Source organism: Salvelinus namaycush, chromosome 35, assembly GCF_016432855.1.
Source record: "Salvelinus namaycush isolate Seneca chromosome 35, SaNama_1.0, whole genome shotgun sequence".
In the NCBI taxonomy this organism is placed as follows: domain Eukaryota; kingdom Metazoa; phylum Chordata; class Actinopteri; order Salmoniformes; family Salmonidae; genus Salvelinus; species Salvelinus namaycush.
The window spans coordinates 5,513,137-5,530,537 of record NC_052341.1 but is presented as its reverse complement, the minus strand read 5'-3'; the positions used below and the strand labels follow the sequence as shown (position 1 = coordinate 5,530,537).

Below are 17,401 nucleotides of genomic sequence, written 5' to 3'. Positions count from 1 at the left end.
TTTACAACTGCGACCTTTTTAGTCATATGTGGGAGGGGGGGGGGGATAATGAGTAGGCTATGTTTGTCTACATATAACTACAATAATGATACCTTACATAATGATCTATTAACTATTTTAAAGGCAAAAAAGAATAGTACATTTTTATTTGTTGAGGTAAACGCTGATCAATCGAATAGGCTCAGATAAGACCGTCACATGTCCGGGCTCAGAAGTCACCTGACTATGAGGCATGATATAAACGCAGTGAACGCACCCACCCTGCATTGCAGTGCTCAGAACCAGGCGCCATTCGAATTCATACAGTCGCTAGAACAAGAAGAGCGTCAACCGGACATAAACAGCACAGTCATGCTGTACCTCGCTTTGTTTTTCATCTCCGCAGGTAATATGATAAACATTATATTGGAACGATTTGATTAGTGTAATGTTAACTAGGTACGTAGTTGTCTTTATGTATCATAGATAAATATGTAGTATAGAGAATACGTATCGAGGTTAGCTAGCCAGCTACATTCGTTCACAGCGACGCTGTTTTTCAAAGTCAACACAGCAGCCATTGCTAGCTAGCCAACATTACCAGCTAGCAGTAACGTTACTGTAGCAACCAACGTTAAATTCATTATCGTCAATGAGAATTTTGCAACGTTAAGTTTCACTTTCTGAACATTCAAGATGTATAGCTAGAATGACTTTGTGCTAGCAAACGTTGTCTAATTATTTCTACGTTATGAAAGGAACTAACTGTACTGTTAGGTAACTTCCTGCTAGCTCTATAACTAGCTAACTAACGATTGATATTTGGCCAGGAAACGTTAGTTAGCCAGCAAGGTACTCTGGCAATGTTAGCTGTGGTCCGGTTGATTAACTTTTAGCCAACGGACACAATGTTACAGTAATAAAAAGACACGTTTTATAATATCAAAGCAAGTCATGATGGCTGATTTTAGCTCAGACATTGGTGTGACGCATTAGCTATCTAAACAGTAGCTAGCCTTGCCAATGTTTTTCTTACGCCTGACCTGTTTTTTATTATTATTTTGTAACACCCGTTTGCGCACATAAATGGCAGCGATGGCCCAACTGTTATACCACCATTTATGTAAACAAACTTAAAAACGTACGTGTACTTACAGTGACTCTGTACTTTCCTTATGCAGATGTTCTTTGTGGAAAAACAAAGTGTGGTTCAGTGGTCTTACACGATCACACTCCCTCTAACCTGCTCTCCTATTCACCGTCTATTTATTATATCTTATTCTAACAGTAAAATGCTTACTTATGGCCTGTTCCCAGTAATGCAGAGAAAATAAAATAATTTACAAGACTGGGTTTACTCTTGATGTAGTCCATCCATAACTGAGACAGTTTTGGACAGGTGCATGATAAACCCACCTTTTTCATCTAAACAAATGCAGTCCTATCAAATTGTATTTGTCACATGCGCTGAATACAACCGGTTTAGACCTGACAGTGAATTGCTTACTTACAAGCCCTTAACCAACAATCCAGTTCAAGAAATGGAGTTTAAAAAATATTTACTAAATCAGAGTAACAATAATGAGGTTATATAAAGGATACCGGTACTGAGTCAGTGCGGGGGTACAGGTTGAGGTAATTTGTATAGTGACTATGTAGAGAACAGACAGCGAGTAGCAGCAGTGTCGAAATGAAGGGGGAGGGGTTGTCAATGTAAATAGTCTGGGCCGTATGCATGACACTCTGTGGCACCTTAGGGTCAGATGCCTGTGACCAGTTGCCATACCAGGCGGTGCTGCAACGGGCCAGAATGTTCTCCATTTAATTTACTGTTCTATTGATGTCTACCCAATGTGGACCGGCTAGATAAAGGAATATTTGTTTTGTCATTTGAATGTTCATTAACTTTGTTTTTGGAATTTCCATGAAAAAGCTCCAATTTGTCATTATTGCATAATGCATTTAGAGTTCAAAGAAATTGCAACTGATTTTAAATTTATAAAAAAAAAAAAAAAACTAGTGCTTTTCTATGTCAGACTAATCACCCATCGCTTTGATTCAGTCTTTTTGCTGATTACTATGCAGTCTGTCACGTCCCCTATACAAACTGGATTCTAAAGAAGCAAAACTCACTTCCTTATAGGCCTATTGGCTTGTATTGTTACAAGGGCTTTGTTGTAATAAACATGCACACGCTAGTTACATTTAGTGTCCTAGTTTGGTCAAGAGATCGAGTTGCTTATTGCTACTTTGTGTGACAATGGCCAGTCCTTTTTATAGCTAGCGTCTTCCTCCTTGACTTGTGTTGTATTTTGGAATTGGAACACACTGACAGACTGTCTAGTAGCCTATCCACTTATCTTACGACACTGCCAGTTATATCATTACTCATAGCCTCTATCTGCATTGACTCTTATATGCTGCAACTCTCACATACACTGCTGCTACTGTTTTATATATCCTGTTGCCTAGACACTTTATCCTGACATATGTACATAGCTACCTCAATTATCTAGTACCCCTACACATTGACTTAATCCTGGTACCACGTGTCTATTTATTATTTTAACCTTAATTTAACTGGGCAAGTCGGGTAAGAACAAGTTCTTTAATACAATGACTGCCTACACCATCCAAACCCAGATGACCCTGGGCCAGTAGACCGCTGCGCTACTCAGGAGCCCATATAGCCAAGTAATCATTACTCATTGTGTATTTATTTGTAGTTTTATGTTCTCTCTGCATTTTTGGGAAGGGCCAATAAGTAAGCATTTCAGTGTTGGTCCACACCTGTTTTACTAAGCATGTGACAAAACATCAAATTGTTTTTGTCACATGCTTACTCAAATTTGCCATTTCTGCGAAACATTTTCTCTTGTGTTCTCCTCTGGTTTTAGGGGAGTTTTTAGAGCACCTAGTTTGCATAGCTAACGGCAACATTTCCAATCACTATGAGAGTAGTTATTTGACACTCCTACTTCAATAGGAGTCATGCTTGCTCTGTGTACAAGATGTTCATCATAGGCTATTCATTAGGCCTGCGGTCGGAGGGGTAGGGGTTTATATATATATACACCACACCCCTTTGGCCTTGTTTAAAAAAAATACATATATACTTTAATATCTATGCTGACTCACTGAAACTGTAGCTTAAAGACGTTGCTATTTGGAGAGTCTGACAATGCTGAAACATGTCCTTGTGATTCCTATGCCCATTACATCATATTGAGCAATAGCTTGTTTTTATCTGCCTAGTCATGTGACCTGACCGTGAGGAGGAAATGGAGGGAGGGGGGGGTGGGTAATTATCAGCATGTGAACATGACAGAGCGTTTCCTAACACATTAGATTCCTAGGGCGTACTGTAGTTAAGGTTTAGCAACGGGAAAATTAGTGTTTCTCATTGGACAGGTACAGATAGTGCCCCCCCCCCCCCCCCCTTTTCTGAGTGTTGTGTTAGATAGGACATAGCATGTGTTTAGTTATCTTCAGGCTGTTATCACAATGACCCGCTCGATACGGGTCCAGCCTCCATATGTAGACTATTGCTCCAGCAGCACTAGGTGATCTATGCCATGTCTGCTGACACTATTGTCACATGATTAACCATCTATCACATTGATGATTAATTTGACAAGGAAATGCCGGCCGGGCCCTCCCCTAAACCCGTACGGCGCTGGGCCAATTGTGCGCTGCCTCGGGAGGCCCTTGTGCAAACTAATGACACCACTATGCAAAGATGAGACTTTTTTTTGTTCTATGACTCCATGTGTCACAGGACTCGTCTGACGGTCACCCGGTACTGGTTAAAACCAAGTTTAAGGTAACCCCACCCCCCCCCCCCCCCCCCCCCCCCCCCCCCCCCCCCCCTGAAGGTGTAAATATGTGAAAAAAATATATTTGAGCTTTGTCTCCTAGATATAGGACACTTAACCTTATTCCTTAGGATTTATTTAGACTTGATGTTTGTTTCTATAGCAGCGAAGGCCAAATTCATTGAGGTTAATTGCCGTTTTACTGTAGGCTTACTTCTAAACCAATGACCTGCTCAGTTTGTAGAGCATGGTGCTTGCAAAACCAGGGTTGTGGGTTCGATTCCCACAGGGGACCAGTACGGAAATCTATGCACTCATTGCCTACTGTAAGTCGCTCTGGATAAGAGCGTCTGCTAAATGACGATGTGTCAAATGTAACACTGTTTATTCAAGAATGGAGCCTTTTGTAATACTACTATTGTGTAACACTTTCTGTTAAATTGACCAAGTTTGGAGAAATGGGAATGCGTCGAAATAAACGTTTGATTTCTCTCCTAGCCGTCGCCACCCCTCTGTTGGGTACTGAACATTGTGGCTAACGTTAGTGTCTACTCTCTCCTAGCTGTCGCCACCCCTCTGTTGGGTACTGAACAGTGTGGCTAATGTTAGGGTCTACTCTCCTAGCTGCCACCACCCCTCTGTTGGGTACTGAACAGTGTGTCTACTCTCTCCTAGCTGTCACCACCCCTCTGTTGGTTACTGAACAGTGTCTCCTAGCAGTCGCCACCCCTCTGTTGGGTACTGAACAGTGTGGCTAACGTTAGTGTCTACTCTCTCCTAGCAGTCGCCACCCCTCTGTTGGGTACTGAACATTGTGGCTGAACGTTAGTGTCTACTCTCTCCTAGCAGTCGCCACCCCTCTGTTGGTTACTGAACAGTGTCTCCTAGCAGTCGCCACCCCTCTGTTGGGTACTGAACAGTGTGGCTAACGTTAGTGTCTACTCTCTCCTAGCTGTCGCCACCCCTTTGTTGGGTACTGAACAGTGTGCCCGTGGTCCTCCCTACTGGTGCCAAAATGTGAAGACTGCCTCTATCTGTGGCGCCGTAGTCCACTGCCAACAGAACGTATGGAACCAACCCCAGATGGTGAGATTCTAGCCTGCTGTATCTAGCAAGTTATTGTCTAATTGAAGGAGCAGAGAAGGTCTTGACCAACGTTACCCAAACTCTGTCCTGGGGCCCCCCGAGGGTGTATCTTGGTTTGTCCCAGTACTACACAGCTGATTCAAAACAAAGCTTGATGATGAGTTGGTGTTTTGAATCAGCTGTGTAGTACTAGGACATAAACCAAAATGGGGCCCCAGGACAGAGTTTAAGGGAAATGCTGCTCTAAGCCCTTGTCTTTACGCTGTGTAAATGGATCAACACTGGGCATTTGTGTTTATCCTGGCCTTGGTTTTGTTACTCTATTCATCTCCCTCCTTCTGTTTCAGAAATCTGTGCCATGTGACCTGTGTAAGGAGGTGTTGCTTGTGGTGGACCAGCTGCTGAAAGACAATGCTACTGAGGTGAGTCATGGAGGATGAATGTGGGGATTGTTCCACACATTTTGCTGCTGAAAACAAAATCATGCTCTACCATGGGTGGCAGATGTAAAAGTGTTGGGCCAGTAACCGAAAGGTTGCTAGATCGAATCCCTGAGCTGACAAAATATAATATCTGTTCTGCCCCTGAACAAGGCAGTTAACCCACTGTTCCTAGGCCGTCATTGTAAATAAGAATTTGTTTTTAACTGACTGGTAAATTAAAACGGGCAAATCTTCCAACCAGCATACACTATCGGTGCATATATGGAGAAACAGTTTTCCAGTCCCTATTTGAGTTCACAAGAGGCCATGGTGACCATTGTGCACAACAGTCCTCTGAGTAGGGTATCCTAGTTCTCCCAGAGGAGACGTCAGACAACCACAGGTGTGTGTATACAACAACGTGTCCTGAGGCTGTGAGATCTGTGTTTCCAGGGTGAGATCCTGGGCTACCTGGAGAAGGCCTGTACCTTGATCCCTGACAAGGATCTGTCTGCACAGTGTAAGGAGATGGTAGACAGCTACTACCCTATCCTCATGGGTATCATCACTGGAGGACTGGTACGTACCAAACACTGTATAATAAAATCAGTTTAAAAAAAATGTTAACTATGAAAAATGTTAAATGGTGATTTTTAATGCTTAGTGTTAGATGGTAGACAGCTGAACTGATGTGTAAAAGGTGACTGGATGTCTGGGTCTAACATACAGTCTTATCAAATGACTTAATACAGTCTGGTCCGTGGACAGCAATTTGTTACTGAATGGAGATATTAGATTCAGGGGATAAAGTTTCACGTTTGACAGTGAGGTAGAGCAACCTTGTGGACCACTTGAGCATTGACCCACTATGCAATCCTTATGCACTGAATGGGTTTGAGACTTTCATCGTGCAGTCTTAGGCATTTCGATTTGAGAGTTGATCTCTCTGTAGTAAAGTAAATGTATTCCTCTCTCCTTAATCAGACTAAGTCAAGGGGCACACAGTAGAGTGTCTGTGTGGGCTGGGGACTAGTGAATGAGAGGCATTTAGGATGCTAGCTTGGATCTCTGTTCAGACAGATGGCTCTTTGTGGTCCTCTACTGCTTCCTGTGACTGACAAGGCTAAAAGGCCTCATCCCTTTCAGTTACACCTGCCATGGCTACAGCACCAGCTGGACCACAATGCATATAGATTAAGACAGTTCCTGGACAAACACACTTTCAGTGGAGACTGTTTTTAGTCTAGGACTTGGCCTAATCTGGGTCTGAAGTGGGGAAACGGACCCGGAGTTAAATTGTTTGTCACAGGTTTGTTCCACCTTAATTGGAGAGGTTGTGCTTGTGTTAATGGCTGGGAATCAATTGAATGGCATCAAATGCATGGTTTCTATGTTTGATACCATGTATTATAAGCTGTCATCCTGTCCGTAGCAGTGTGAGGATCCAGGATTATTTTTATTCTGTGTAGTGAGATGCAGGTTGTCGAGACCTGAAGCGGATGGTGATTGTTGTTTTTTCCCAGGAGGATCCCCAGGTGGCGTGTGGCGCCATGGGGTTGTGTGCCTCTCAGCAGGCAGCTCTGGCCAGGCTGGCTAAGCTCACGTCCAACCAGATCCCCCAGCTCACGTCCAACGAGATCCCCCAGGTAGACCTAGCCCAGAGGGTCGCCCCCTTCCTCCTCAACGTCCCTGGGCTCCTTTACCCTCAGGCGCAGGATAACACCAAGCAGGAACCTGCCGCAGCACAGGTACGTGGTCATACGTCTTTGTGACGACTAAAAGGGCTTCATGGGGGGGCGAGAGAGACATGATTCTGCCTTTGACTTCCTATTATACCTAATCTAGATGCATCTGGGTTGTGTTCAGTAGGGCACAAAGTACCTAATCGTTTCGCAACGGGAAACCTAAATCTGTTTTTGTCATTGGACAAATTCTGTCTGTACAGCCCTGTTTTCAAAACATTATTCCCCTACTGAACACGACCCAGTAGCAACTTTAAACTACCTCTGATTCATATTGAGATGTGTGTTGATGTATCTGCTACTCCTTATTCACTAGTGAATGTCTGTCTCCTTGTAGGAGACTGGAGACGTGTGTGAGGACTGTGTGAAGTTCATCACAGACACTCAGGAGGAGGCGAAGAGGAACTCTACCTTTGTCAACGCTCTGATTGAGCAGATCCAGGACCAGTGTGACATGCTGGGGCCTGGCATCTCTGACCTGGTGAGAGGCCTTGTCATCTAGTTACAGATCCAGAACCAGTGTTATCTCTGACCCGGTTACAGGACTGGGTTTTATAACAAAGGGCACAGCAAAATACACATTTTCACGAGTGAAATAAGTTGTGTTTTCTTGCCCAAGATCAGGGCTCTCCAACCCTGTTCCTGGACGGTCATGTCGTTTTTCATTCCAAATCTTGTCTAGCACACCTGACGCTACTAATGATCTGCTTGATAAACTGAACCGGGTTAGTTACAACTGGGGTTGGAGTGAAAACCCTAAAGAAGGGGTACCGCTCCATTGGGAACAGGGTTGGAGAGCCTTATGGCCTTAGACTAGCTGGTGTTATGCACCCGCCATTACTTTTTAATCTATGACTCTAGCAGAGCACGTTTGTTGTACCACTTCCTGTCCTCTCCTGTTTTCAGTGCAAGCAGTACGTCAGCCAGTACGCTCCTCTCATCGTCCAGCAGCTGATGTCCATGGTGAGTAACTCGTCTACGGATTTCTTCTAAGTTCCAGAGGTAACACTGTTAACTAGGGCTCTGCTCATTTAGCCAGGTGATCTGCATAATATTACTAGTGGTGTAAAGTAAAAAATACTTTAAAGTATTGCTTAAGTAGTTTTTTGGGGGGTTATCTATATTTTACTTTACTATTGATATATTTGGTGACTTTATTTTCTTTAGGAATGTAGAGATGTAAATTTTTTTACTCCATACATTTTCCCTGACACCCAAAAGTGCTTAGCAGGACAATGAAATGGTCTGATTTGCACACTAAACAAGAGAACATCCCTACTGCCTCTGATCTGGCAGACTCACTAAAACACACATGCTTAGTTTGTAAACGGTGTTGGAGTGTCGTCGTCCCCCCCCGCCTATCCGTAAATAAACAAACTCATTTGTGCTGTCTGTTTTGTTTAATATAAGGAATTTGAAATTATAAATACTTATATTTTAGCAATTTAAATTGACTTTTGATACTTTAAAACCAAATACTTTAAGACTTTTACTCAAGTAGTATTTTACTGGGTCACTTTCACTTGAGTTAAATTGAAGATGCCTTAATTAAAAATGGCCCAAGTGTCACATTTGGGTATTTTCTCCACCGCTGAATATCACATGACAGATAACAAACGGACCGCAGATCACGGGTGAAATGACGCAAGGGCAAAGTTTTCCCACTACCGGGCGGAGATGTAGTTACAGGAAGGGGAAACGGGGGAGGAGGAATCATGTGGTTTGGTTCAGCACAATAGATACATTTAGCCCATACAATTCCTAGCCTGCTGATTCATTTTAATTTTTTATGCACATTCTTCCCTCTCCTCACCCCCCCCCTCCTCCATCCATTCATTCATTTGCCTTTCTCCTCTCTCCCTCCTCCCCCCCCTGTTCTGGGGTTTCTCTGGTTGCTGCTGGTCTCTAGGAACAGGTAGGTGTCTCTCTCTGTGTTCCGCTTGGAGTCTCTCACCCTTTAGGCTGTGGCCAGACAGTGACTTAGATGAAATTGTATTATGGATTTATTGTCTGGCAAAAAAAATTCCAAGTTGCATATTTGTAAAGGCTGACATTGTCAACGGATGACTCCCATTGGATAAACCCAATCTGTCTGGCCACAGCCTTAGCATCTGCTTCCTGTACTGGCTGTCTACTAGTGCTGCTTAACTCACCTCTACTGTTCTAGATCTGAATCAGTGTTTATCTGTTTAGTTGTGCTGGATAAAAATAATATTTTAGGTCGCAAGCTATCAATCTTTTTGGAAATGTATTTTTGTGTGCATGTCTTCATGCTGGACTGCACATGGAGCTGTTCCCTTTTATTTATTTTTTTCTCTCATGCCACAAACATGTTTGATAGTGTCTTAATGCCTCATTATTGTCTGGAAACATCTGCTCTGGGTGCATGTTGCCCTATGCATGCCTCTGGCTCTAGAATGTAGCTTGGCCTATGGAACGGGGGACTGGTAGGTGGTTGTAATGTGGACTATGGAACGGGGGACTGGTAGGTGGTTGTAGCTTGACCTATGGAACGGGGGACTGGTAGAAGGTGGTTGTAGCTTGGCCTATGGAACGGGGGACTGGTAGAAGGTGGTTGTAGCTTGGCCTATGGAACGGGGGACTGGTAGGTGGTGGTTGTAGCTTGGCCTATGGAACGGGGGACTGGTAGGTGGTGGTTGTAGCTTGGCCTATGGAACGGGGGACTGGTAGGTGGTGGTTGTAGCTTGGCCTATGGAACGGGGGACTGGTAGGTGGTGGTTGTAGCTTGGCCTATGGAACGGGGGACTGGTAGGTGGTGGTTGTAGCTTGGCCTATGGAACGGGGGACTGGTAGGTGGTGGTTGTAGCTTGGCCTATGGAACGGGGGACTGGTAGGTGGTGGTTGTAGCTTGGCCTATGGAACGGGGGACTGGTAGGTGGTGGTTGTAGCTTGGCCTATGGAACGGGGGACTGGTAGGTGGTGGTTGTAGCTTGGCCTATGGAACGGGGGACTGGTAGAAGGTGGTTGTAGCTTGGCCTATGGAACGGGGGACTGGTAGTTGGTGGTTGTAGCTTGGCCTATGGAACGGGGGACTGGTAGAAGGTGGTTGTAGCTTGGCCTATGGAACGCAACATTTTCTGTGGTATGAATGTGTCCATTCTGACCTTCTCCCCCCCCCCCCCCCCCAAGCAACCCAAGGATATCTGTGCTGTTGCCGGCTTTTGCTCTGCTGATGTGAAGAGCTCTGTCCCCATGATGAAGCTGGTGGCTGCCAAAACCATCCCCGCTGTCAAACTGTTTCCTGCCACTAAGATGGAGGCTGTCAAGCCTGCCAAGGTAGGTTAACTTCCTGATACTAGTAAAGGGCACTGGCCACTTTGCGTACATACTCACAGGTTATTTTCAAACTTGTATGAACTGTTGGTCAGGGCTGGGAGAGACTCTGTCGGTCAGGGCTGGGAGAGATGCTGTTACATTGCAGGAACTCTGTTCATCAGTGACATGTTCTGTAAAAGGTGTTCCTCTTTCCAGAAGCTAGATTGTCTGGATGATGTTGTACTGGGTATTGCTATACTAACTAGTCTTTTCTATAGAACATGGTGCGTGCCCGAGACTCCCCCCAATGTGCCTTATGTGAGTTCATGATGAAGGAGATGGAGAGCATGCTGGAGGATGAGAAGATGGAGGTAGGTCACCTGACATGGCCTGCTATAAAACACTGACTGGTAAAGTCCTAAAGGGGTTTCATGTTCAAACCGGCGTAGACTGGAACATCTCTGTTTAAAAAAAATAAAAAAGAATTATAGGTATGAGATCTATATTATAAATGTGATTGTGCTTCACCTCTGGTATTCTGGATGAAGACCTGAGACCCTACTGATCGTGACATGCTCTGTTTGCTACTCTTCAGGGGTCAGTTTGTCTCAACTGTTTAAAAAAAAAAATCAGAATGATCTGCATTCTGTAATCCTTACGTTCCAAGATCGGTTTGAGGGGGGGTGTTAACTAAAGGTTTGCCGGTTCAAACCCCTGAGCTGTCTGCTGGGAGTTCTGCAGGGATTAGGCTGCAGCTAGAGGGTTACCAGATTCAATATCCTGTGTACTGCCGGTGTGCCCTTGAGCAAGGCACTTGTGTGCTTGAAGTAAGCAAATGCATTTTTTCTGTGAGCACGGGCACTTGTTGATCTGCTCTTCAGCCAGTCTCGGCCTTCCTCCTTCCTTCGAGTTGAACAATGCAAAAAAAATTGTCATCCTTATTTAAACGGGAGGTTTGATCACCATATCCCTATCTGAAGGATCAGTCTCATCGTTCAGTTGTGAAAAAATTCAAAAGGTTTATCTGATTGGAGAAATCATAGCAGGTGACTTAAAATATAAAGATTTAAATAAAAAAGATGTCCCCATGGCGCTAAAACAGGACTGAGACTATTGTCTGCAATGTGTAGCCAGAATGTATTTGATTTATTTTGAGTCACTCACAACCTTAATGTTTTATCTATTTAGTTTTGTCTTCATAAACTTCCTTTAGACCAAGTGTTTGTCCTGTGTGTCAAGGACTAACCATCTCAATATTATAATAATGCCTGGTCTTTGTACCTGCATGTCTCTGACCCTGTGACGGATGGCAGGAAGTTCGAGCAGCAGCGGGTAGTGTTTACTGTGATACACCTTGTCTAGCTATTTTGGTAGCCAAGCTGTTGTGTTAGGAGAATTCTGTCCACTGTATATAAATAGTGTATAGTCAATGACTTTAACTAGGAGATGAAAGGAATTATCTTTTTATTTTTATAAAGCCCTTATTCCATCAGTAGTTGTCAACGTGCTTTATATTAAAAACCTACAACTCCTAAAGGCAAGCAATGCAGATCGGGGGGGGGGGGGGGGGCTCACTAGAAAGATAGGAACCTGGGGCAACTAGTCCCAGTGGTGGCCAGTCATTGTCTGGTTGAGTCAGAAGAGGACTGGTGTTTTTTTTTTGTTAAGTCAAATGAAATGGTAGGGTTCATGCCTCACCCCTGTGCTCTCTCCTTGCCTCTTCTCAGCAAGATGTGGTGCGTGCTGTGGAGAAGGTGTGCTCTGTGCTGCCTTCCTCCCTGTCGGTCCAGTGTAAGGACCTGATTGAGGCCTACGGCCAGGCCATCATTGAGCTGCTGGTACAAGAGGCCGACCCTAAGACTATCTGCACCGTGTTGGGGCTCTGCAAGGACGCTAGCCGCGCCTTCATCCGTGAGTAGTGTTCATTGTGTTAAAAGGAAGTGAGTGTGGGGTATAACGGGACTCAAGTGTCACCCCCCCCCCCCCCCCCCCTCTTGTTCATACCAACTGAAAATGGCCCAGATTTAGTTAGTTATTTCTGTCCCCATCTCTCAGCGGTGCTGGACCAAGCCAAGGTTGAGGCGGGTGGGTTCTGTGAGGTGTGTAAGGTGGCTGTGCAGTACATCGACGGTATACTAGAACAGAACGCCACAGAGGCACAGATCGAAGACGCAGTCAGGAAAGTCTGCAGCTTTGTCCCAGAGGCCGTGAGGAGCGAGGTGAGTTGGGAGACTCTGGAAAGCACTGGCAAATATAACAAAGTGGACCATCCTGGTTAATTAAGAGACCAATGTATCTGCTTGGCACAGTGATGGGGATCTGTCAGTTAACAGTGTTTCCTGGACACAATAGTCTATTCTCCTCCGGTGTGTTAACCAATGATGTGCGTGTATATATAAACCCTGGATTACTGATGCTTTGTATTGGACGTTGAGACTTTGACGCTACCGGTCGGCCATATTGGTTTGAATGTAAACCTTAAAGGACTTTCTATAGCTTCCCAAATATTCATGAGAGCCAAGATGGAGACATGGTGGCTTTAACACAGCGCCCCCATCAGTCTAGTGTGTTTATACATACACTACCAGTACAATGGTTTTTCTATATTTTTACTATTTTCTACGTTGAAGAATAATCCTGGATGCAAACTCTGAAATGACACGTATGGAATCATGTAGTAACAACGTTAAAATATATTTGATTCTTCAAAGTAGCCACCCTTTGCCTCGATGACAGCTTTGCACACTCTTGGCATTCTCTCAACCAGCTTCACCTGGAATGCTTTTCCAACAGTCTCAAAGGTGTTCCCACATGCTGAGCACTTGTCCACTGCACCTCCATGCTTCACGGTGGGAACCACGTGTGGAGATCAGCCGTTCACCTAGTCTGCGTCTCACAAAGATGGCGGTTGGAACTAAATCTCATATTTGGACTCATCAGACCAAAGAACAGATTTCCACTGGTCAAATGTCAATTTCTCGGCCCGTGTAAGTTTCTTCTTAGTGTCCTTTAGTAGTGGTTTCTTTGCAGCAATTCGACAATGAAGGCCTGATTCACGCAGTCTCCTCTGAACAGTTGATGTTGAGATGTGTCTGTTACTTGAACTCTCTGAAGCATTTATTTGGGCTGCAATTTCTGAGGCTGGTAACTCTAATGAACGTATCTTCTGCAGCAGAGGTAACTCTGGGTCTTCCTCTCCTGTGGCGGTCCTCATGAGAGCCAGTTTCAGCATCGCGCTTGATGGTTTTTGCGACTGCACTTGAAGAAACTTTCAAAGTTCTTGAAATTTTGCAGAATGACTGACCTTCATGTCTTAAAGTAATGATGGACTGTCGTTTCTCTTTGCTTATTTGAGCTATTCTTGCCATAATATGGACTCGGTCTTTTACCAAATAGAGCTATCTTCTGTATCCCTCCTACCTTGTCACAACACAACTGATTGGCTCAAAGGCATTAAGAAGGAAAAGTTCCACAAATTAACTTTTTAAAAAGGCACACCTGTTAATTGGAATGCATTCTAGGTGACTACCTCATGAAGCTGGTTGAGAGAATCCCAACCGTGTGCAAAGCTGTCATCAAGGCAAAGGGTGGATACTTTGAAGAATCTCAAATATAAAATATATTTAGATTTTTAACACTTTTTTTCTTACTACATGATTCCATATGTGTTTCGTAGTTTTGATGTCTTCACTATTATTCTACATTGTAGAAAATAGTAAATAAAAAATCCCTGTAATGAGTAGGTGTCAACTTGACTGTGTGTATAGATCTCTCTATCATTGGTGTTAACCACTGTCTATCTCCTCCCAGTGTGACCAGCTGGTTGAGCAGTATGAGCCCATGCTGGTTCAGCTCCTCCTGCAGATGTTGGACCCTGACTTTGTCTGCATGGTGAGCACTGGCATTAAATCTCTTAATATAGGTGTGGGATGAGTCAAGATATGGGGGGGACAATCTATAGAATAACATCTTTTGTCAAGTTGGTAAAAAAGGACCGGCCTGGTTGAATTAATTAAAAGCTTATGAATGCTTGTCTAACAGTGCGCACTGTGGTTGTCCCTGGTTACAGAAGTTGGGGGTCTGTCCTGAGGCAGTGCAAATGCTTCTGGGTATGGAGCAGTGTACCTGGGGACCCGCCTTCTGGTGCAAGGACATGGACTCCGCGAAACGCTGCAACGTGAGTACTGAGTCAAAACACACAGGCGACATCAACTATTCCTGTGATCACTGGTCATCTCAAACTCGGCAAAAAGAAACGTCCTCTCACTGTCAACTGCGTTTATTTTCAGCAAACTTAACATGTGTAAATATTTGTATGAACATAAGATTCAACAACTGAGACATAAACGGAACAAGTTCCACAGACATGTGACTAACAGAAATGGAATAATGTGTCCCTGAACAAAGGGAGGGTCAAAATCAAAAATAAGTCAGTATCTGGTGTGGCCACCAGCTGCATTAGGTACTGCAGTGCATCTCCTCCTCATGGACTGCACCAAATTTACCAGTTCTTGCTGTGAGATGTTACCCCACTCTTCCACCAAGGCACCTGCAAGTTTCTGGGGGGGGGGGTGGCCCTAGACCTCACCCTCCGATCCAACAGGTCCCAGACGTACTCAATGGGATTGAGTCGTGAATCTGACCATCACCCCCGGTGAGACAAAACCGCAACTCGTCAGTGAAGAGCACTTTTTGCCAGTCCTGTCTGGTCCAGCAACAGTGGGTTTATGCCCATAGACAACTTTGTTGCCGGTGATGTCTGGTGAGGACCTGCCTTACAACAGGCCTACAAGCCCTCAGTCCAGCCTCTCAGCCTATTGCGGACAGTCTGAGCACTGATGGAGGGATTGTGCGTTCCTGGTGTAACTCGGGCAGTTGTTGCCATCCTGTTCCGCAGGTGTTACACGTGGTCTGCCACTGCGAGGACGATCAGCTGTCCGTCCTGTCTCCCTGTAGCGCTGTCTTAGGTCTCTCACAGTGCGGACATTGCATTTTATTGCCCTGGCCACATCTGCAGTCCTCATGCCTCCTTGCAGCATGCCTAATACACGTTCACGCAGATGAGCAGGGACCCTGGGCATCTTTCTTTGGTGTTTTTCAGAGTCAGTAGAAAGGCGTCTTTAGTGTCCTAAGTTTTTATGACTGACCTTAATTGCCTACCGTCGGTAAGCTGTTAGTGTCTTAACGACCGTTCCACAGGTGCATGTTCATTGAACAAGCATGGGGGAAAAGTGTTTAAACGCATTACAATGAAGATCTGAAGTAATTTTGGATTTTTATGAATTCTGGGTCCTGAAAGGGATGTTTATTTTTATTTTTATTGAGTTTAACAAGTGATCAATGTTTCATTCCAGTGTTGCCGTGAAAAAAATCTTTTATTTTTATTTTTGTCTGATCTGAAACTTGTATTCCATTTATTATTAGCTGGGAAGCACTGCTCATTTAGATGTTGTTCTGTGGTCTAAAATACTTATTTTCACAGAAGATGTATAAACTAAAGGAGGAACTATTCTGTAGGGAAGCCTCTCGCTAACCTGTTGGTCTTGTCTTTCCTCTCACAGGCGGTGGCACACTGCAGGCGTCACGTGTGGGAATAGAGTGGAGAAGATCTACCTAAACATTCAGACATTCAGACCCAGGAAATTAAGGAGAAACACTAGCGCTGCTTAAGTTTTAAATCAATAAATGGTCACCTTTTTTTTGTTTAAACACGTGGAATTTAAAGTTTTGATAATGTCTAAATGAATTTACCCAGGCAGGTTTGAGGGAAGGGAGTGGATACCTTTTCAGTTAATGTGGGGGGGAAGAGGTGGTATTGGGGCTTTGAGAGGGAAGCTACCTGACTGTTACTGGGACAAACCGATACTGTACTGATTATTTTAATATACCTGGTTGGTGAAACTCTCATTAGATAGATTTCACATGTTAAGCCTTGTCCTGGACTGAAAAGCACGGGATGCGTCTTAGTCCAAGAATCAGGCCCATTTTTTAATGTGAAGCAGACCGGTGAGGAGATTCTGTGAAAGTGCTTGGATACCTCCAGTTGAGTCTTAGTGGGTCCTTTGACCTCTTGCCTACTCTTTACCCTACCACCATCCCTTGCAGTGGCTGCAAATGGAGGAACCTGCTCGGACAGTATATCGTATGTTTTCTGTTTAACGAAGTCTGTCATCTCCTTAAAGCAAATTAATCTCTAGTTTGTAGAAACTGTTGAATTGTGTAGAATACTAGTTTTTTTTAAATTAAATTGGGTGGTTCTGAAATGGCACCTTGGTCCCTAAAGTAGTGCATTTGATATAGGGAGTAAGGTGCCAGTTTTTAGACGCGGCCTGTGTACATTTTGTTAGCTCGTCCGTTGCCGTGGGTGGGGACTCAACTGTAGCACCAAGTGGTGTGGTCTACTCTAAAATGTGAGTCCCTCCATAATGGCACCTTGGGCCCTATGGACCCTGGTCAAAAGGAGTGCACTATAAAGGGAACGAGGTGCCATGTGGGATGTAGACATCTCTAGCAACATGCTCGTGTGCCCCCCCCCCCTTCTAGCCTGTTTGCAGTGTCCGACTCAGCCAACCAATGTGCTGACCTCATCCTGTTTATGCTAATCAATGTTTCTAACGTAACGACAGAGCTTGATGTGACCAATAATCACTGGCTGACGGCCTCGCTGTTCAGCCTGAAACTGATCGGTCAATTTTAACTGAAATAAAATGATCCCAAAATCCACTTGGTTATCTAATGTACGGTATTCATTAGTGTGAAATGTTTCAACCTTTTTCTTATTGGACAAGTTCAGGTAGTCCCTCCCTGTTTTTGGTTTGCTGTTAAGTATAAACTGATACTGTTTGAGCCAATAAAATGCAATTTTATGTTAAACACAAGTGGAGCCTCTAGATTAATTAGGGCTGGACACCACTAGATGGCAGTGTGAACAGAATAACCAATGATGGTTGGAAGCAAGGAGAGGACATTGTATTTTTTTTTTACAATGAGGGAGTGTAGATGCCATGGGGAGAACTGGGTGTGTTGACTGCTTATTTTAGCCTGATACTAATCACAAACAGGATGACGATCCTCATGTGGT

The 17,401-nt window shown here is 44.3% G+C and overlaps 1 protein-coding gene across 2 annotated transcripts; it reads left to right on the top strand.

The window, feature by feature from the left end:
* Positions 1-224: 224 nt before the first annotated feature.
* Positions 225-17,193, top strand: LOC120029707 (prosaposin-like). Of its 2 annotated transcripts, XM_038974972.1 has the most exons (15): positions 225-385; positions 4,747-4,880; positions 5,228-5,302; positions 5,756-5,881; positions 6,826-7,050; positions 7,382-7,525; positions 7,951-8,007; positions 8,954-8,959; positions 10,195-10,341; positions 10,599-10,691; positions 12,048-12,231; positions 12,376-12,539; positions 14,131-14,211; positions 14,390-14,497; positions 15,882-17,193. In XM_038974972.1, the coding sequence occupies exons 1-15, from the start codon at positions 226-228 to the stop codon at positions 15,915-15,917; spliced, it is 1,740 nt and encodes a 579-aa protein (XP_038830900.1). In that variant the 5' UTR covers position 225; the 3' UTR covers positions 15,918-17,193. The 2 variants fall into 2 exon arrangements, with proteins under 2 accessions (XP_038830900.1, XP_038830901.1); XM_038974973.1 differs by lacking the exon at positions 8,954-8,959.
* Positions 17,194-17,401: the final 208 nt, after the last annotated feature.

Excerpts from the sequence above, each read along its gene's own strand:
- LOC120029707 (XM_038974972.1), top strand. The coding sequence starts at position 226 with ATGAGGCATGATATAAACGCAGTGAACGCACCCACCCTGCATTGCAGT. Across the intron at positions 386-4,746 it reads TTTGTTTTTCATCTCCGCAG|CTGTCGCCACCCCTTTGTTG; the intron begins GTAATATGATAA and ends ACTCTCTCCTAG. Across the intron at positions 5,882-6,825 it reads GTATCATCACTGGAGGACTG|GAGGATCCCCAGGTGGCGTG; the intron begins GTACGTACCAAA and ends GTTTTTTCCCAG.